General features: G+C 55.6%; 1 protein-coding gene across 1 annotated transcript in view; it reads left to right on the top strand.

Moving 5' to 3' along the window:
• The first annotated feature begins 345 nt into the window (after positions 1-345).
• DOCK11 (dedicator of cytokinesis 11) overlaps positions 346-14,320 on the top strand; it is a 73,303-nt gene continuing 59,328 nt past the window's right edge. The window contains exon 1 of the mRNA XM_088538473.1: positions 346-448. Coding sequence (XP_088394599.1) covers positions 347-448 — 102 coding nt within the window. The 5' untranslated portion in view covers position 346. The remainder of the gene's footprint in view (positions 449-14,320) is intronic.

Raw genomic sequence — 14,320 nt, 5'->3', positions numbered from 1 at the left:
TGCTCCCCAGGGTGCTCCTGGTGGAAACACCCGGGAATTCCGTGGAGAGGGTGACTTCCTTGGGCCGGGTGCGCGTGGCCGCGTGTCCCCCCGGCAGCACCTCAGGCAGGGCCAGGCCGCGGCCCGCGGGCTGCTGCCTCTGTCCCCCCTCCACTAGCCCTAGCTGCCCCATCCCGGGCACAACGAGGCGCAGGTGCCGCGGGCGGCGGGGACAAAGCGGCGCCGCGGGGGCGGGCCGAGCGCCGGGGCCCTCCCCGTGGCCGCCGGGGCCCTCCCCGTGGCCGCCCGCCCCGTGGCGGCTCCGCCCGGCCCCTCCGCGCCCGCCGCAGCCGCGGGCCATGTCGCCATGTCCGACGTGAGGAAGTTCACGAAGCGGCTCAGCAAGCCGGGCACGGCGGCCGAGCTGCGCCAGAGCGTCTCGGAGGCCGTGCGGGGCTCCCTGGTGCTGGTGAGCGCCGCGGGGACGCGGGGGGACGGCTCGCGTTGACCGTTTTGGGGCTGCGGGTTCGCATCAGCGCCGTTGGCCACCGTTTGAGCGCGGGCTGACACGCGAGTACCTGAAGGGCTGCGTAACCTGGGGCTGCTTCCCGCTGCTGCGCGGGGAGCAGGAATTCACGGGCATCGTAGCCGTGCGGCTCGTCGGGCCAAGAGGGACCGCGGCGTGGCCAGCACGAGCGATGGAAACGGGGCGAGGGAAGAGGGTGATGCTGAAGGGCACGGCCTGGCGAGGGGAGGCAGCAACCGCTCGCCCGGCGCGTCCCGGGAGGCCGGCATGTCCCGGGAGCCCGGCTCGCTCGCCCGGCGCGCGCGGCGCATCCATCGGGAGCGTTTCCTCCCCGCGCGAGGGATGCTGCAGCAGGTTGTCTTTGTTCGGGCACAGCTGTGCGGACGCTGCCTGCTGGGCCCGCCCGGGGCCCTTCGGAGCATCCCAGGGTGGATTTCATCGTTGCTCGTTGAATTACTCAAGTGTGCAGTCACGTTTGACCTTGGCTTGGATGGAAGGTTAGGCAATGGGACATGAAGCAAGTGCAGTGCGAGTTCAGTGAATAATTCTTGTTAATTCTATGCTAGTAGATTGATAGTAAAATAAATAGAGGATTTCTTGCGATTCTTCTTTTAAACGTAATTTTTCTGTGAATATGATAGTTACTAAGGTTGAAAAAAAATTGTAATGATCCTATGTGATTTCCTGGTGCTGTGGCTACTGTTTCCCATATGCAGTTGTCTAGGGATCCTTGCCGGCTTTCACGTGTTTTGTTTTCACTCGTTCATAAATGATCCGTAGGAATAAATGCTTTCTAAAAGCTGATGGAACCTCTCATTAAAAATGAAATTGTTTGCATAGGACCCGAAGAGCCTCAGTATCCTCCAGGCAAGTGGTTGCCCAGTGGTCGTGCCAGGTGTCTGCTGTCACCGCATGGAGGGACGGGTGGGCTGCACGTGAAGATAAACAAAACCCTGCAGCCACCCCAAGCCTCCCATCCACGGAGCCAGCAGTGCTCGGCACCCATCGGTAACCACTCGCTTTTTGTTCCTCTCTAGGGTTTCATGGCACTCACCATCCCCCTGCTGACTTTCTCTCTCTTTTCTCTTTTTTTGTGATGGGCAGATGTCCCAGAGCTGCTGTTTGCAGCCAAGCACTGGAGGAGGGTGAGGGCAGGTGTCTCTGTTTCCTAGATCTTGGCAGAGCTTCCTGCTCTTGACAGCCTAGCAGCAAAGGATAAATCCAAGCGCTTCTGCATCACTAGGAAGAGCCATAAGATGCTGCAGTGTCCAGGGAGTGGTGGAAGAGGTGGTGTAAATGTATGAGGGTATCTTGGACGAGTGTTTTGGGCTCTCTCAGGACAAAGTAGGTGGTTCCCCTGTTGCTCCAAGGAGCAGGTGGTTCCTCTCCATCCACCAGGTCATTGCTCCTCCTCACAAGGGATGTCCGTGTCCTGGTGTGTTGGTCACAAGGAGAGCAGAGATGGGATCCTAGGAGAAGGTGGAGAGGGGGGAGACTAAAAAGCTGTAGATTTTGATCCTATTTCTAAGCTGAAATGGAAGTGTATGGAGCTGCCCGCTTGGCATAAATGCACCCCATGCCTGTGCAGCCCCTTCTCGCCATGGAGCGACGTTCAGGACACCCGTGGCAGATGTGCAGGCTGCCACCAAGCCCATGTCCAGAGCTGTGCGGGTCCCCCAGGGGCCTGGCCGAGCCTGGGGTCACGGGTACCCGCACTGGTACGTGCCAAGGGTGGCACGTCCCAATCCCAGCGTGGTGTCAGGCAGAACCACCTGCTTGGGGGCCCTTGCTGAAAGCTGCTGCCCGCAGACTGATCTGTCTGTGGAGCAGGCTGGGGTTACACTGCTGACCTTGAGTGCTGGGATCTCCTCTGCTTCCTGCTGCTTCAACACAGCAGATGTTAGGTCAATAAGAGCCTTGAGTGGTGTCATCCACCCCAGCACCCAAGGGATGCTCTGCCTGACGCAGTCCCAGGGATGCTGTGAGATGCCTTCGCTGTCTGCCTGCTGTCTCCCATGGCAGGAGCATGGATGAGAGCGAGGGACGGGGAGCCCTGCTCGAGGATAACAGTGCGTGCACCACAGCACGCAGGAGGAGCGGGAGCCGCCGGGCGCCTTTTCCGCTTGGATCAGGCTCGGCATTTTGGGCATTCAAGTCACTCCCTCGAGACAAGGAGCTGTTTTAGGGTAAGAAACCATTTGCAGCCAGGGAGTGAAGTGCTACTGAATGAAAATGTCTAAGTGAGAGAGCTTTTAACATCACGGCATAGGTCAGCTCGCGCTGAGCCATAATTCATGCTGTAAAGGAGACGCACCTCCAGCCGGGAGCGCTGCGCCGGGGGTGAGCGTGGTGCTTTGTATAATGCAGCTCAATTAGTGCTGTCCTGCAAGTGCAACGAAGCTCTTTCTGTGTTTCTGCTGTTCCTGGATTTGTTGTGCTGCCTCGTGCCAGGAGAACATTTATACTTTTCTTTGCAAACCCGGAGTAAAGTCAGGAGGAGTTTGGTGACTTCTGGCAGGGCTTCGCTCCCGGTTCTGGATTCCCAGGGCCCCAGCCTTGCATCCCGCTCACAGCACAGGCTGTGCAGGGAGACCTGGGTGAGAAAAAGGAATTTAGCAGGAACCCCTCGAAAGGAAGCAGAGCCACAAGCACATGGGCTGCTGCGGGCAGCAGGGCAAGTGGGAGCCCTTATTCTCTCTCCACACTTTTCTTAGCATAACTGTAGGGCAGATTCTATCAGTTGCAGCTCTGAATGGGTCCCTGATGCATCCTACTGATTATAAATTAGTGCATGGCATTTTGGCAGAATAACTGATAAATGAGGTCACTATTTAAATGAACAGGCAAGTATAGCAAAGGCATTAAGTTGCTCAGTGGGATAAATGACGTGTGGGAAGATACAAATAATTTGATTGAGTTTTGCTTAAAGGGAATAGTCAAAGCCTAAGCATGATGCTTAACTGAAAGATTATCAGCAATTTAAACCTTGTGGCACTAAAAGTAAGATATTATATTAGAACTATAACTTTAAACCCAGGATAGAAAGTGCTAATGGTCTTTGGGGAGAAACAACCAGGCTAGAGCTCAAGGAGAGCAGCCAGGGGACCTTTGGCAGTGAACAGACATTGGTGAGTTTGACTCAGGCCTTCGATAAAATCTCCTTCCTCCCCTCTTCTCCATGCTCAGGATGTTGCTGAGTATTAATGGAAAGGTCGTGTGTGGAGGGAAGGATGGAAAACCTGTACGGAGCGCATGGGATTTGTGCGGGAGCACTGCGGGTGGAAGCTGAGCTTTGCCAGGAGGATCCATGCGGATGCTCGCGGGTGGGTTCCCTGGCCTTGCTGGGGTCGTATTCCCCCTTTCCTTCATCTCCATCGTGCCTTGCTGGGATCATATTCCCCCTTTCCTTCATCTCCATTGTGCCTTGCTGGGGTCGTGTTTCCCCTTTCCTTCATCTCCATCGTGCCTTGCTGGGGTCGTATCCCCCCTTTCCCTCATCCTCCATCGTGCCTTGCTGGGGTCGTATCCCCCCTTTCCTTCATCCTCCATCGTGCCTTGCTGGGGTTGTGTTTCCCCTTTCCTTCATCTCCATCGTGCCTTCCTGGGGTCGTGTTTGCCCTTTCCTTCATCCTCCATGGCATCGTGCTGGCCCTGCCAGGAATTCCCCCGGCGCTGTTGGAGCTCAGCGCACACGGAGCACGAGGGAGACCCGTAATCAGGCGTCTAGGAGCGCTGCCAGGAAAACAGCGAGTCTATCCCTGCTGCCCGGGACCCGCGGCGGCTGGACAGGGCCGCACGCCGGGCTCAGCCTTCCTCCAGCTCCTCTTCCTCGTGGCAGCGGTGCCCTCGGCAGCACCCGGCTCCCATGGGAATGGGGCTGTATGTGAAGCCACTCGCAAGCTTTCCAAAGGTGCCGTTCTCTGCGCTGTGACGGAGCAATAAGATACGTGGGAGACATGAGATCAGAGCAGGGAGCATTTGACGAAACCCAGGCCATCTATTTCCCACAGTGCTGCCAGAGCTACTCATCTGGTGGCAATTTGCAGCCTCCCACAATTACTCCTGTTTTCTGTAGCTCCTTTTCATGCAGATTAGCTGAGGATGCGCTCACTGCCGAGGTCTGCAAAGGCTGCGGATCCGGAGCGGGAAGGAGCAGCCGCGCGGGCCCGGCCGCTCGATGGCCCGTTCCCCGCGCGCCCCGCGGCTCGGCGCCGTGTCCCCGGGCGTGAGGACACAGCTACACGTGTGCCAGCGCGCGGGCATCCCGCCGTGTGGCAGAGCAAACGTCTACGCAGGCTCCTGCCGTGCACAGATATTGGAGCCGAGCGTCGCGGGTCCCGCAGGACGCGCTCTCGGAATCCTCACCCTTACGCTGAGCATCGTCCCCAGAGGAGGTAGTGGCGTGTTCTGATCCTCGTTTGGTTGACTTATGTGCGTGGCTCCATTTTGAGCACAAAATTGGAGATTAAAAGCTCCCCAGCAACGATGTTAAGAAGGTTCTGACAAGAGGCAGAAAGGCGTTTTGTTCTTCTTGTGAGTCTTCATTTGTATTATTTATGAGTGGATTTGCACCCATGCAGAGGAAACCAGCTTTTTGTGTAGAACCCGCATTTAATAAGCTAAATTCTCTTTGATCAGCATGATGGGTGTTTATATGCAGTGCTTGTAGTGATCTTGGTGCTCTTGAGATAGACAGAATACATGTGCGTTTCCCCTAGGATATAGTCAGTGTGCTGTATTTGCATAACTTCAATAGTAAAAAGATGTCTTAAAGAGATGAAGGAAATTCCCTCCCCGATGAGGAGGGCGGGGGTTTTGCTGTCACTCTACGTAGGGCAGCTTTTACCCAGGGTAACGCTGGCGTCTGCCACCTCCTCTCGCTCTGACGACTTCCATGGAAGTCTTTATAGAGAGATTATTGCTCACGGGGACTTATGTACAAAAATACTCGAGTGCATTCTTAAAATTAGTCACATGCTTTCCCAAATCAGGGCTGGTGTGTGCTGAATTCAGCTCGGGGTGGCTGGGTGCACCCGCGTGCAGCGCGGTGCCCTGGTTTGTGCCTGCGCACGGAGTTTCCGTGGTAGAAGGAGCTGGTTTACAGGGAGGAAGAGGCTGGGGCGGGTCTGGTGCTGAACCTTCCCCTTCCTGAAGCATCATTTGAAAAAACCCGTGTCCTCCTGGCCAGGGCGAGCTCTGCAGAAGACAGCAGAGCATCCAGAGCAGAGCATCCAGCCCTAGTGCTTTTCACATGCACCTTTTAGCACATTTACTGGCTGTGAGGCTGGGGTTTTAGTACTCGCCGGGCAAGGCTGAGTGGGTCGTTCTGTGCCAGAAATGGTGTCATGAAGACGCGGGGACACCTGCACCGGCAGCATCTGCCCCGAGTGCCGCTGTCGCTGCGCTGAAACGCCTGGAGCAGATGGTTGGTGGTGCCTGCAGCCAATGCCCGCAATGCGGGTGAGGATTCGATGCTCCTAAAATCCAGGGAGGGGATGGCTCGAGGTCTCCATTTCAGCCCCACTCCCATGGTCTCCCCTGGACCAGGAGCATTTGAAGCTGGGCTGTTGCAGTGCATGTTGTAACACCCTTTTATACGTGCGTTTTGGGGGCTCTTACAGTGTTTCGTGCAGTCCCTTGCACACCGATTCCTTATCTCCAATGCTGTAAAACCGCACAAAGCTTTTGACATTTCTGTGGCTCGAGAAGGCAAGTCACGGCCACAGCAGGCAGCCCAGCAGCAGCCGGTGGCCTCCAGCTTCCCTGGTGAAACGACCTCCCCGTCCTGTCCTGCCCGAGGAGGAACAGCAGAGCCTCACGTGCCTCTGTGGCTGCTGCTGTCAGCTCAGAAATGCTCCAACACATCTCCCTGCTGCCCTTTTCCTCCATCTCTTTCATTCCTTTAAAAAAGCACAAATCAAAGCTCCCCCTCGCTGGTTCCTTTTTCCTTCGGCACAGCCTTGCATCGTCTGTCCCGGCTTTCCCTGCCTCCCGCTGCTTCTCTAATGGGGTCAGTTCTATTCATTCCTACCCCTGTCTCGCCCTTCTCCATCCTGCCTGCAACGTGTTTTCCTCCTCTGTCCTCATTAATATCCAGGCTGTCCCTGGAAGTGGCAGTGGGTGGAACAAGAGCCTCCCTGTTTCAGCCCGGGTTGCTCCCTGCTCCCCTCCGGCTCCCGCTTTTCCTGCTGGGTGACATCCTCAGTGTGGCCCTTGCCCCTACACAAGGACCCCTTCCCACCCACTGGAGCAGGGGGATCCCATCCAGCTGCAGCTGGAAAGTCACCATCGTATAATTCATATAACAAGGACGTGGTCATGGCCAAGAGCCTCATGTTTTCTGTGTAACTGCTCCTGTGCAAGATAAGGAAAGAGAGCGGCCTCCTCTTGCTGAAGGAGGCAGCACACAAAATGCCAGATCCCGCTCGTTTTCCTTCAGCTTTGCTGATTTTGAGCCGAACAAGGTTAGTAGCCCAATTTTGGCAGTGGTCAGGAGCCGGGGTTCTGCCTTGGAGCTGTGTCCCGCCGGGATGGCGAGCGAGGGCCGCGAAAGCAGGAGCTGCGGCCAGGCCGCTGGCGCTGACGCGGTGCCCTGCACATCTGGGGACCCGGGAAGGGTCCCCGCGCCGGAGCCGCCACGGGCAGAGCTGGAGACGGATTCGGGCAGCCGTGAAGGCTTCCGCGCGCGCAGGGTTGTCTGCGGGAGCCTCGGAGCCACGCGGCGCTGGAGCTGACTGGAAACAGCAGGAGATGGTCTGCGTCTCCAGCAGGTCGAGGGAGAGGATCCTGCCCCTCTACTCAGCCCTGGTGAGGCCACATCTGCAGTATTGTGTCCAGTTCTGGGCTCCACAGGACAAGAGGGATGTGGAGCTGCTGGAGAGAGTCCAGCGCAGGGCTACGAGGATGATCAGGGGCCTGGAACATCTGCCCTATGAGGAGAGGCTGAGGGAGCTGGGCCTGTTCAGCTGGAGAAGAGAAGGCTGAGAGGGGACCTGAGCAGTGTCTAGAAGTACCTCAAGGGAGGCAGTGAGGAGGATGGGGCGGCCTCTTTTCAGTGGTGGCCACTGATAGGACTAGAGGAAATGGCCACAAACTGAAACACCAAAAGTTCCACAGGAACTTAAGGAAAAATTTCTTCCCAGTGAGGGTGCCAGAGCCCTGGAACAGGCTGCCCAGAGAGGTTGTGGAGTCTCCTTCTCTGGAGATCTTCAAACCCGCTTGGACGCAGCCCTGTGCCACGTGCTCTAGGTGACCCTGCGTGTGCAGGGGTTGGACTGGATGATCCCTAGAGGTCCCTTCCATCCTTCAGCATTCTGGGATTCTGTGATTCCCAAAGCAGGGTGAGGGCTCAGGAAAGCCGCGCACAACTCGCGCTCCACTGTCCTGCCTGGCGTGGCCCACGTGTTCCCTTGTCCTTCCGTGCGATGGAGTCAGGAGTTTATACCGATGTCTAAATCCAGGGGGAGCTTTCAGCTGCTTCCTCCAACAGCAGCATTTTGCCTTTGGCTGGTGTGAGATGGGATTCATGCACATTCGACCCTGGAAGTCAAGAGGCCCCTCTGGAGCCCCCATCCCTTCTCCTTTGGGAAGAAGAGCGTGCAGCTTTGCAGCGCTCTGCACCCGCGCGCAGTCCTGCGGCCCGAAGGCAGAACCGCCTAAGGAAGCCAGGGCTCGACACAAGCAACTTCCTGAGCTGCTTCAATCAGCCCTGACATCTCTGGGGTTTCACTTGGCTGTTGTGGGTGGTTACCAGATTGCTAAGGCAACCCCAAAAAAACAGCTATGACTTTTCTGCTTTGTTTTCCTCAGCCTTGCTGGGGCTTAAGCATGGCCTGCCTCGCTCCACACACCAGCCGAGCAGAAGAAGGGCTCCTTTCCCCGGCTCCTGCTCGGGATGCTGCTGTGCCCTTGGCTTGTGCACACAGCTTTTTGAGTGAAAAACACGGGTTTTAAGAGCAGGCAGGAAAGGGAGGGGTTCTGCTGATGCGCCATTAATTGTTTAAAGATGTTTGGAGCTCAGCTCTTCTGGAACTGAATGCTAAATATGGAACTGATATTATATAAATAAATGACGAAATAGCAGTGAAATCTGAAAAGCACTTTGGAATCCTCCAGTTAATAACTTACATAAATAACATGTATTACTGTCATTATAGTGATCGTTTCCTTTTTTTAGCATATGTGTGCTCTCAATGTTTTGAGAAGCCATATCTGGCAGAAGTGCAACTATCCCATGGAAACCAGTAGGCTTTTGCCAGCTACTATTAATGTTGTTATTTTCAGAGGAGAAAATCAACACTGTCCTGTGTCCATATCTCCCGTGCTTGGTGTAGGGATGCACTAATCCCTCCCTCTCTTCCTTGTGCAGAAGGGCTGGATTTTGGCTGGGATGGACCTACGCGTGCAGGGACACGCGCGGCTCCAAGCGCTGTGTTTGGGGCCTGGAGATGCAGTCCCTGATTGACAGCGTTGGGCAGGAGTGCGGCTGGATCAGCTTGGAAGGGGCTTCGTGCCAAAGCTGGGCCAAAAATGTGCATCCTATGGGCTCTGTGCTCGTCGCATCGCTCCGTGTTGCCGGCAGGTTGGCTGGGAATTCGTATCGCCTTGTTGCAGTGCAGTTTGTTTCTGGTACCTGCTTTCTTTAGCTCAAATGATTGTGCAGAAATCTCAGCTTTCTGGAAAGAGAAACTTTCCTGGCCCTCGTGGCTGCAGAGCTAAGAAATGTGATCTCCAAAAGAATATGAAGGAAAATGAAGAACTATACGCTGATTATTCTGGCTGCCTAAAATTTCTAAGCCAATTTGAAGATATTTTAGGGCATGACTCTTTCTTTTGTTTGCCAGGCCTAAGCAGAACTGATGGGGTAAATATTTTCCTGTCTCCATCAGAAGTGCCTGCTTCCTGGAAAGGCATCAACTTTCTGGCTGCTTCTCCAAGCCTTCTCCAAACTGGTGTCACAAGATACCCACTCTCAGAAGCAAAGAAAGCCAAAAACTGCAAACAGTCATTAGAGATAGGGGCGTTACACTTAAAAAGGAAGCAAGTGGCTTACAAAATACCCTGTTGACATAGTTCTGAGCTTGATTCAGGGTATGGTAATTTGTGGCCTGCATCGCAGCTTGTTCGGGGCCAGGATTTGCTGCAAAGACGGGTTCGGTCTCTGGCAGCAGATGTAATGATGAGATCCAGAGCGGGTGCAGTCGTTGTCGATAGCAGTGGCCCAATTCCTGGCCATGTTTAAAGCCTTAGTGCATGCAAGGGGGAATACTTCAGCAGCAAAATCCTGATCCAAGCACCCTGCGTTGTGGGGTTTTTGGGGGTTTTTTTTTGTAATTCAGTGGAAAAGATTTCCTCCCAAGCTCCAGGGTCACAGGGTCCGGTCTGTCCTGTTAATGGGGCCTCAGCCTCACGCACACCTTGTCCTGCACAAACTGCAGGGCCTCTCTGGGCCTCGGCGAGGAGGGATGTGCGGGTGGCCGAGCTGCTCTTGCCCAGGCCCCGCAGCACGGAGGGGCTCAAGGGAGAGGGGCCGGGCTCCAGCTCGGCGCTTTCGGCTGCAAAACCTGAGTCATTTCCCCTGCGAGTGCTTTCCTGCAGGGTGCCAGCTCTGCGCGCCCGTCCTCCCCTTCCCTGCCACGTGGCTTCTTATTTCTGTGACAGCTCGTGTCAAACGCTGCCACCCCCATGTCCCTGGAGCGGGGGCAGAGCGGGGCACAGAAGCCCTGCGCTGTCTGCACTGGGTTTCAGAGCTGGGGAACGGTGTGGGCTGGTACCGAACCCCTGCAGGGAGGTGGGGATGGAGGGGCTGCACCCGCATCCCTGTCTATGAGATGCCTGGAAAGGAAGCGCGAGTGGTTGTGTCCTGCTGGGACGGGAAAGAGTTCAAGTCCTTTCTAAGGTCCAGCTGGGCTCCCTTAGCCCCGTGAGCCCGGTTCTGGTATGAAACAGAAGTCCTACAGCTTGCTGAGGACTGGGGAAGAGAGACTGTGCTGGAGTGCACCTGGGGAAGCCCTTGTTTCCAGGGACAGGGATGAGCTTTGCAGGAGGTGCTGGGGGAGCCTGCTGAAGGCATCAGGAAGCCGGCTCTGCCGGGGAGGATGGGTTTTCTGCTTGGAGAGGAGACCTCAGCATCCAGCTGTAACCTCTCCCAGCTCCCCGCCTGTGTGTGCCCGAGCCCTCCATCCCATCAATGTGCATTCCCAGTCGCACCCGCCTCTGCACCATCCTGGCACCTCTCCCTGCTTCCTGTGTTCCCTCTCCCTGGAAGGTTTTTCTTCCTCAGTCAGTTCATAAAATTCTCGGTGTTTTCATCTGGTAGTCCCTGGTACAAATATTTCCCGTGTGGTCTTCAGCCCCATGCTCTGTTGCTCCATCCTTTCCTATGATCCTCTCCTGTCATCTCCCCTTCCACGGGCATCTCTCCTAGGTCTTCCCGGCTGCAACGAGACCCATGCACTGAACTGTCTGTTTTTCATCCTTATGTTTCCCCCATCTCACTTCGGTCAAGCTTGGCTTAGAGCCTGACAGTGTCATCATACAGCAGGGCAGCAACAGAGTCCCCACGCGCTATTTAAAAGAAGAGAGAAAAAAAAAAAAAGAAAAAAAAGAAAAGCTTTTATAGACCAAACAATTTCAGAGAGCCCCGACTCATGATCCTTGAATCCTTGGCTTTGGAAAAGCTTTTCTATAGATAAAAATTCCCCAGTTGTCTGTACCCATGCATGCTGTCAAGTGAATTTTCTCACTTCCCAGATTCCGTATAAATTCTCCAATTTACCAAAAAGATTCATGAGAAAATCCCAGAACTGTGGAGGTTTCCTCAGTTCGGAGGTCTTTCTGGTTGGGCAGCGTGGTGGGAAGCGGTCGCTCTCTGCCCTGGGCTGTTGCCGGTCTCAGGAGCGATCTGACTGTGACTTGTTCATCTCGGGGTGGTTCCTCCCTTCCTTTTCTTTTTTTCTCTAGCTTTTACTCAGTTCCCCAGCTTGACGTTGCCTCCTGCTTTCTGTGAGCTGCTTCAGGTTGTTCCTTTACCCTTTGATTTTAGGCTTGGCCAGGCTTTGCACACAAGTGCAGCTCCTGCTCCTTCAACTGCGGGTTGCCCTAGATGAAGCAGTAAATAGACACGCCATCAAACGCTCGCTAAATGTCTGGGAACAGTTGCACAGTCTGATGCGATATATTTTTATATACGTGTGGTCTTGCAATTTCCTTTTTTCCCCACAGATACTTTAAAGAATCGTCGCTGTTAATATTCAGGTTGCTCGTGCCTCTCTAGATGTGCTGTGAGGTGGATTTCATGTACTGTATATAATGCGTGTTCCTACGCTATGCAAAGGCAGGAAATCAGAAGACAGGTAGTTACTGTTTTTCAGGCCATGGAAGTATAAAATAACCCTCTTGACCCTCCCCGCATTAATATCTCAGCTGTTATTGGGGACTGTTTTCTGAAAGCAAATTTAGGAAATTTTATAGGCTTTGTAAATGGGTGCAGAAGGAAGACAACTTAGCCCAGCTTCCTGAGATGTTCTGCTCGGGATTGATGCGTTAATCCCTTGCCGTTTCCTCGGTGCTTTGTGGCCAAGGACCGTTCCGGCTTTCCGCGCGGTCGCGGCGCGCAGCGTTGGCTCGGAGGAGGGCGGGCAGGGTGAGGCCCTCGGCCTCCTTTGCGCACAGCCTCGCGTTGGTGTTCGTGGGCATGTTTCTGTTGAAGCCGTGTATTGAATTTCCTGTTAAAATGCCAGCCAAGCTGCTTTTTGGTAGCCAGTCAATAGCCTCATAGAAAGGCCCTTGTTTCGCCTGTGCTGTTGCCCCAGCGGAGCCTTGTGACTTGGCTCCGACAGGGATCCGAGCGCTGCGCTCCTGTTCCCTCGTGCTCCCGTGTTCCCGGGAGCGTCGGTCCCGGGACAGAAGCTCATTCCGGGATCTCCGGGTCGTGTCCCCGACCCTCCGGTCTCCCCGGCCTTTCCTTGGGTACCCATCTGTACCCACGCAGCTGGCGTGGACGCGGCCGGGGAGGGCAGCAAAGGGAGCCGATGCTGCCATGCAAAAACGCAGCTCCCTTTTTGTTCTGACATCCATCCTGGTTGCAGGGGCCGTAGGGGAAGGCTCCAGAGCTTTGGGGAACGCGCGGAGCGGCGCCGCGCGCCCGGCCCGGCGCGGTGCCGCCTGCATTTGGGGGGAACAGCGCTCGCTTTGGCACAGCCCCGTGTTTCTGCCTGCAGAAATGTGTTGCTGTTGTTGTTGGACGGGCAGCGTTGCTTTGTTCTCGGATATTGGCCTCCCCTGTGGAGGAATTTGTGGTTTCGAAGACTCTAATTGCTTCAAACTAATGGTTTTTCCTCTGCTTTCACAAGGGCTTCGGTGGGTGCCACCTGCGGCTGTGACTGCGGCGGGCAGCGCACGGCCGGGCCGTGTGCGCTGGGACCAAAAACCTGACTTCAAAGTCTGATTTCAGGGCTTAAACCTTTATTTCCAGCCTTGAAATTGGCAATTTGTCCCCGTCGTCCTGTTTGCAGCAAGGCCGGAGCGTGCCCGGGGCGGATGGAGGAGCTCGGCGTCCCCGCCGGCGCGCTGGGGACAGGCCACATCCTCTCATGAGCGGCAGCTTCCCCTGCGAGCGGGCTGACCTACATCCTTCATCTGCACTAAAGAGCCGGCTTGCCGTGACATGGGGCCCTCGGAGTCCTTGTAATGTCACCAGGTCCTCCAAGAATCCCTGCCGGGGCTTGCTCTGATCTGCAGAGGGGTCAAAACTAGAAAAGAAACAAATACTTAAAAACGTTTTGAAAGAACAGCTTTTGTAGCACGGGCGCAGTTTCAGGAAGACATTTCGGTGTAAAATGGGGCTAAAAATACAGAGTAATCTCAAGCACTGAGTATCCAAATCCACTTCCTAGCGCTTTAGTGAAGCGAAAGGCTCTTAGGGGGAATCTCATTTAGCGGCAGAGCCGCCGCTGAGGAGGGCAGCGCGCTGGGATTTGCGGCGCCGCTTTAACCGGCTTTGCGGGATCGGACGCGATGCCGGGGAACGCGGCGCATCCCGGCTCCGCGCCCCTCGGGAGCAGCGCCGCGGTGCCGGCACCCGGCCTTCCTCATCCTCCTCCTCCTCAACACGGAGCCGCGAACGGGAGAGCAGCTCCTGCACGTGCTGCTGCTCCTTGCAGGGCTTGGCGCGGTTTCAGGGGCGAGCTGAGTTATGCTGAGCTAAGAACCGCTGCGCTAGGTGATCAGCCAAGGTTTAATTTAGCGTCCGAAGAGCATCGGGCTGAGTAAAACAACAGGTTCCTCTTCTCTGCTTTCTGCTCTGGAGTTTTAGGGGGTGGCTGGGTGGTCTCTTTCTGGCTACAAGCCAACATTGCGAGGTTGCCCCAAAACCTGGTCCAGGAGCACGTTTCCTACCCCAGCACCCCAAATCCTCCGGGATCATCCGTATTCCCTAAAGGGTCCCGGCTGTAGCGCCCCTCACTCCTCCCTGCTCCTGCTGCCCCTTCCTTTGCACCCAAATCCCCGTGGAGCTGCTGGTTGGAGCCCTCCTCACCCTCGGGCGCTTGCACCAACCCTCTGCAGGGCAGCCCTTGCCTCTCGCGCCGTTGCCCCGCTGGGCTCATCCCTACAGGGTTTCTGCTGGCCCATGTGTTTTTGCTAGGGATGAGGCAGAGTTTTCCAGAGGGCGATTAAGAGGAACCGTTTCAGATATCAGAGCTAATCCATGCTGGCTTCCTGCGACGTGGAAGAGAGGTGTTTTGAATAAATAGCTGTCTGGGGCAGGAGATGGATGTTTCTTTCTTTTCCCCTGCCAAGAATGAGAGCCACAAG

Source organism: Tinamus guttatus, unplaced genomic scaffold (assembly GCF_059628265.1).
Source record: "Tinamus guttatus ecotype Peru unplaced genomic scaffold, ASM5962826v1 Tinamus_guttatus_pri_ptg001087l, whole genome shotgun sequence".
Taxonomy (NCBI): Eukaryota; Metazoa; Chordata; class Aves; order Tinamiformes; family Tinamidae; genus Tinamus; species Tinamus guttatus.
Note: the sequence above shows the minus strand (reverse complement) of the source record. Positions and strands in the feature narration are given on the sequence as shown.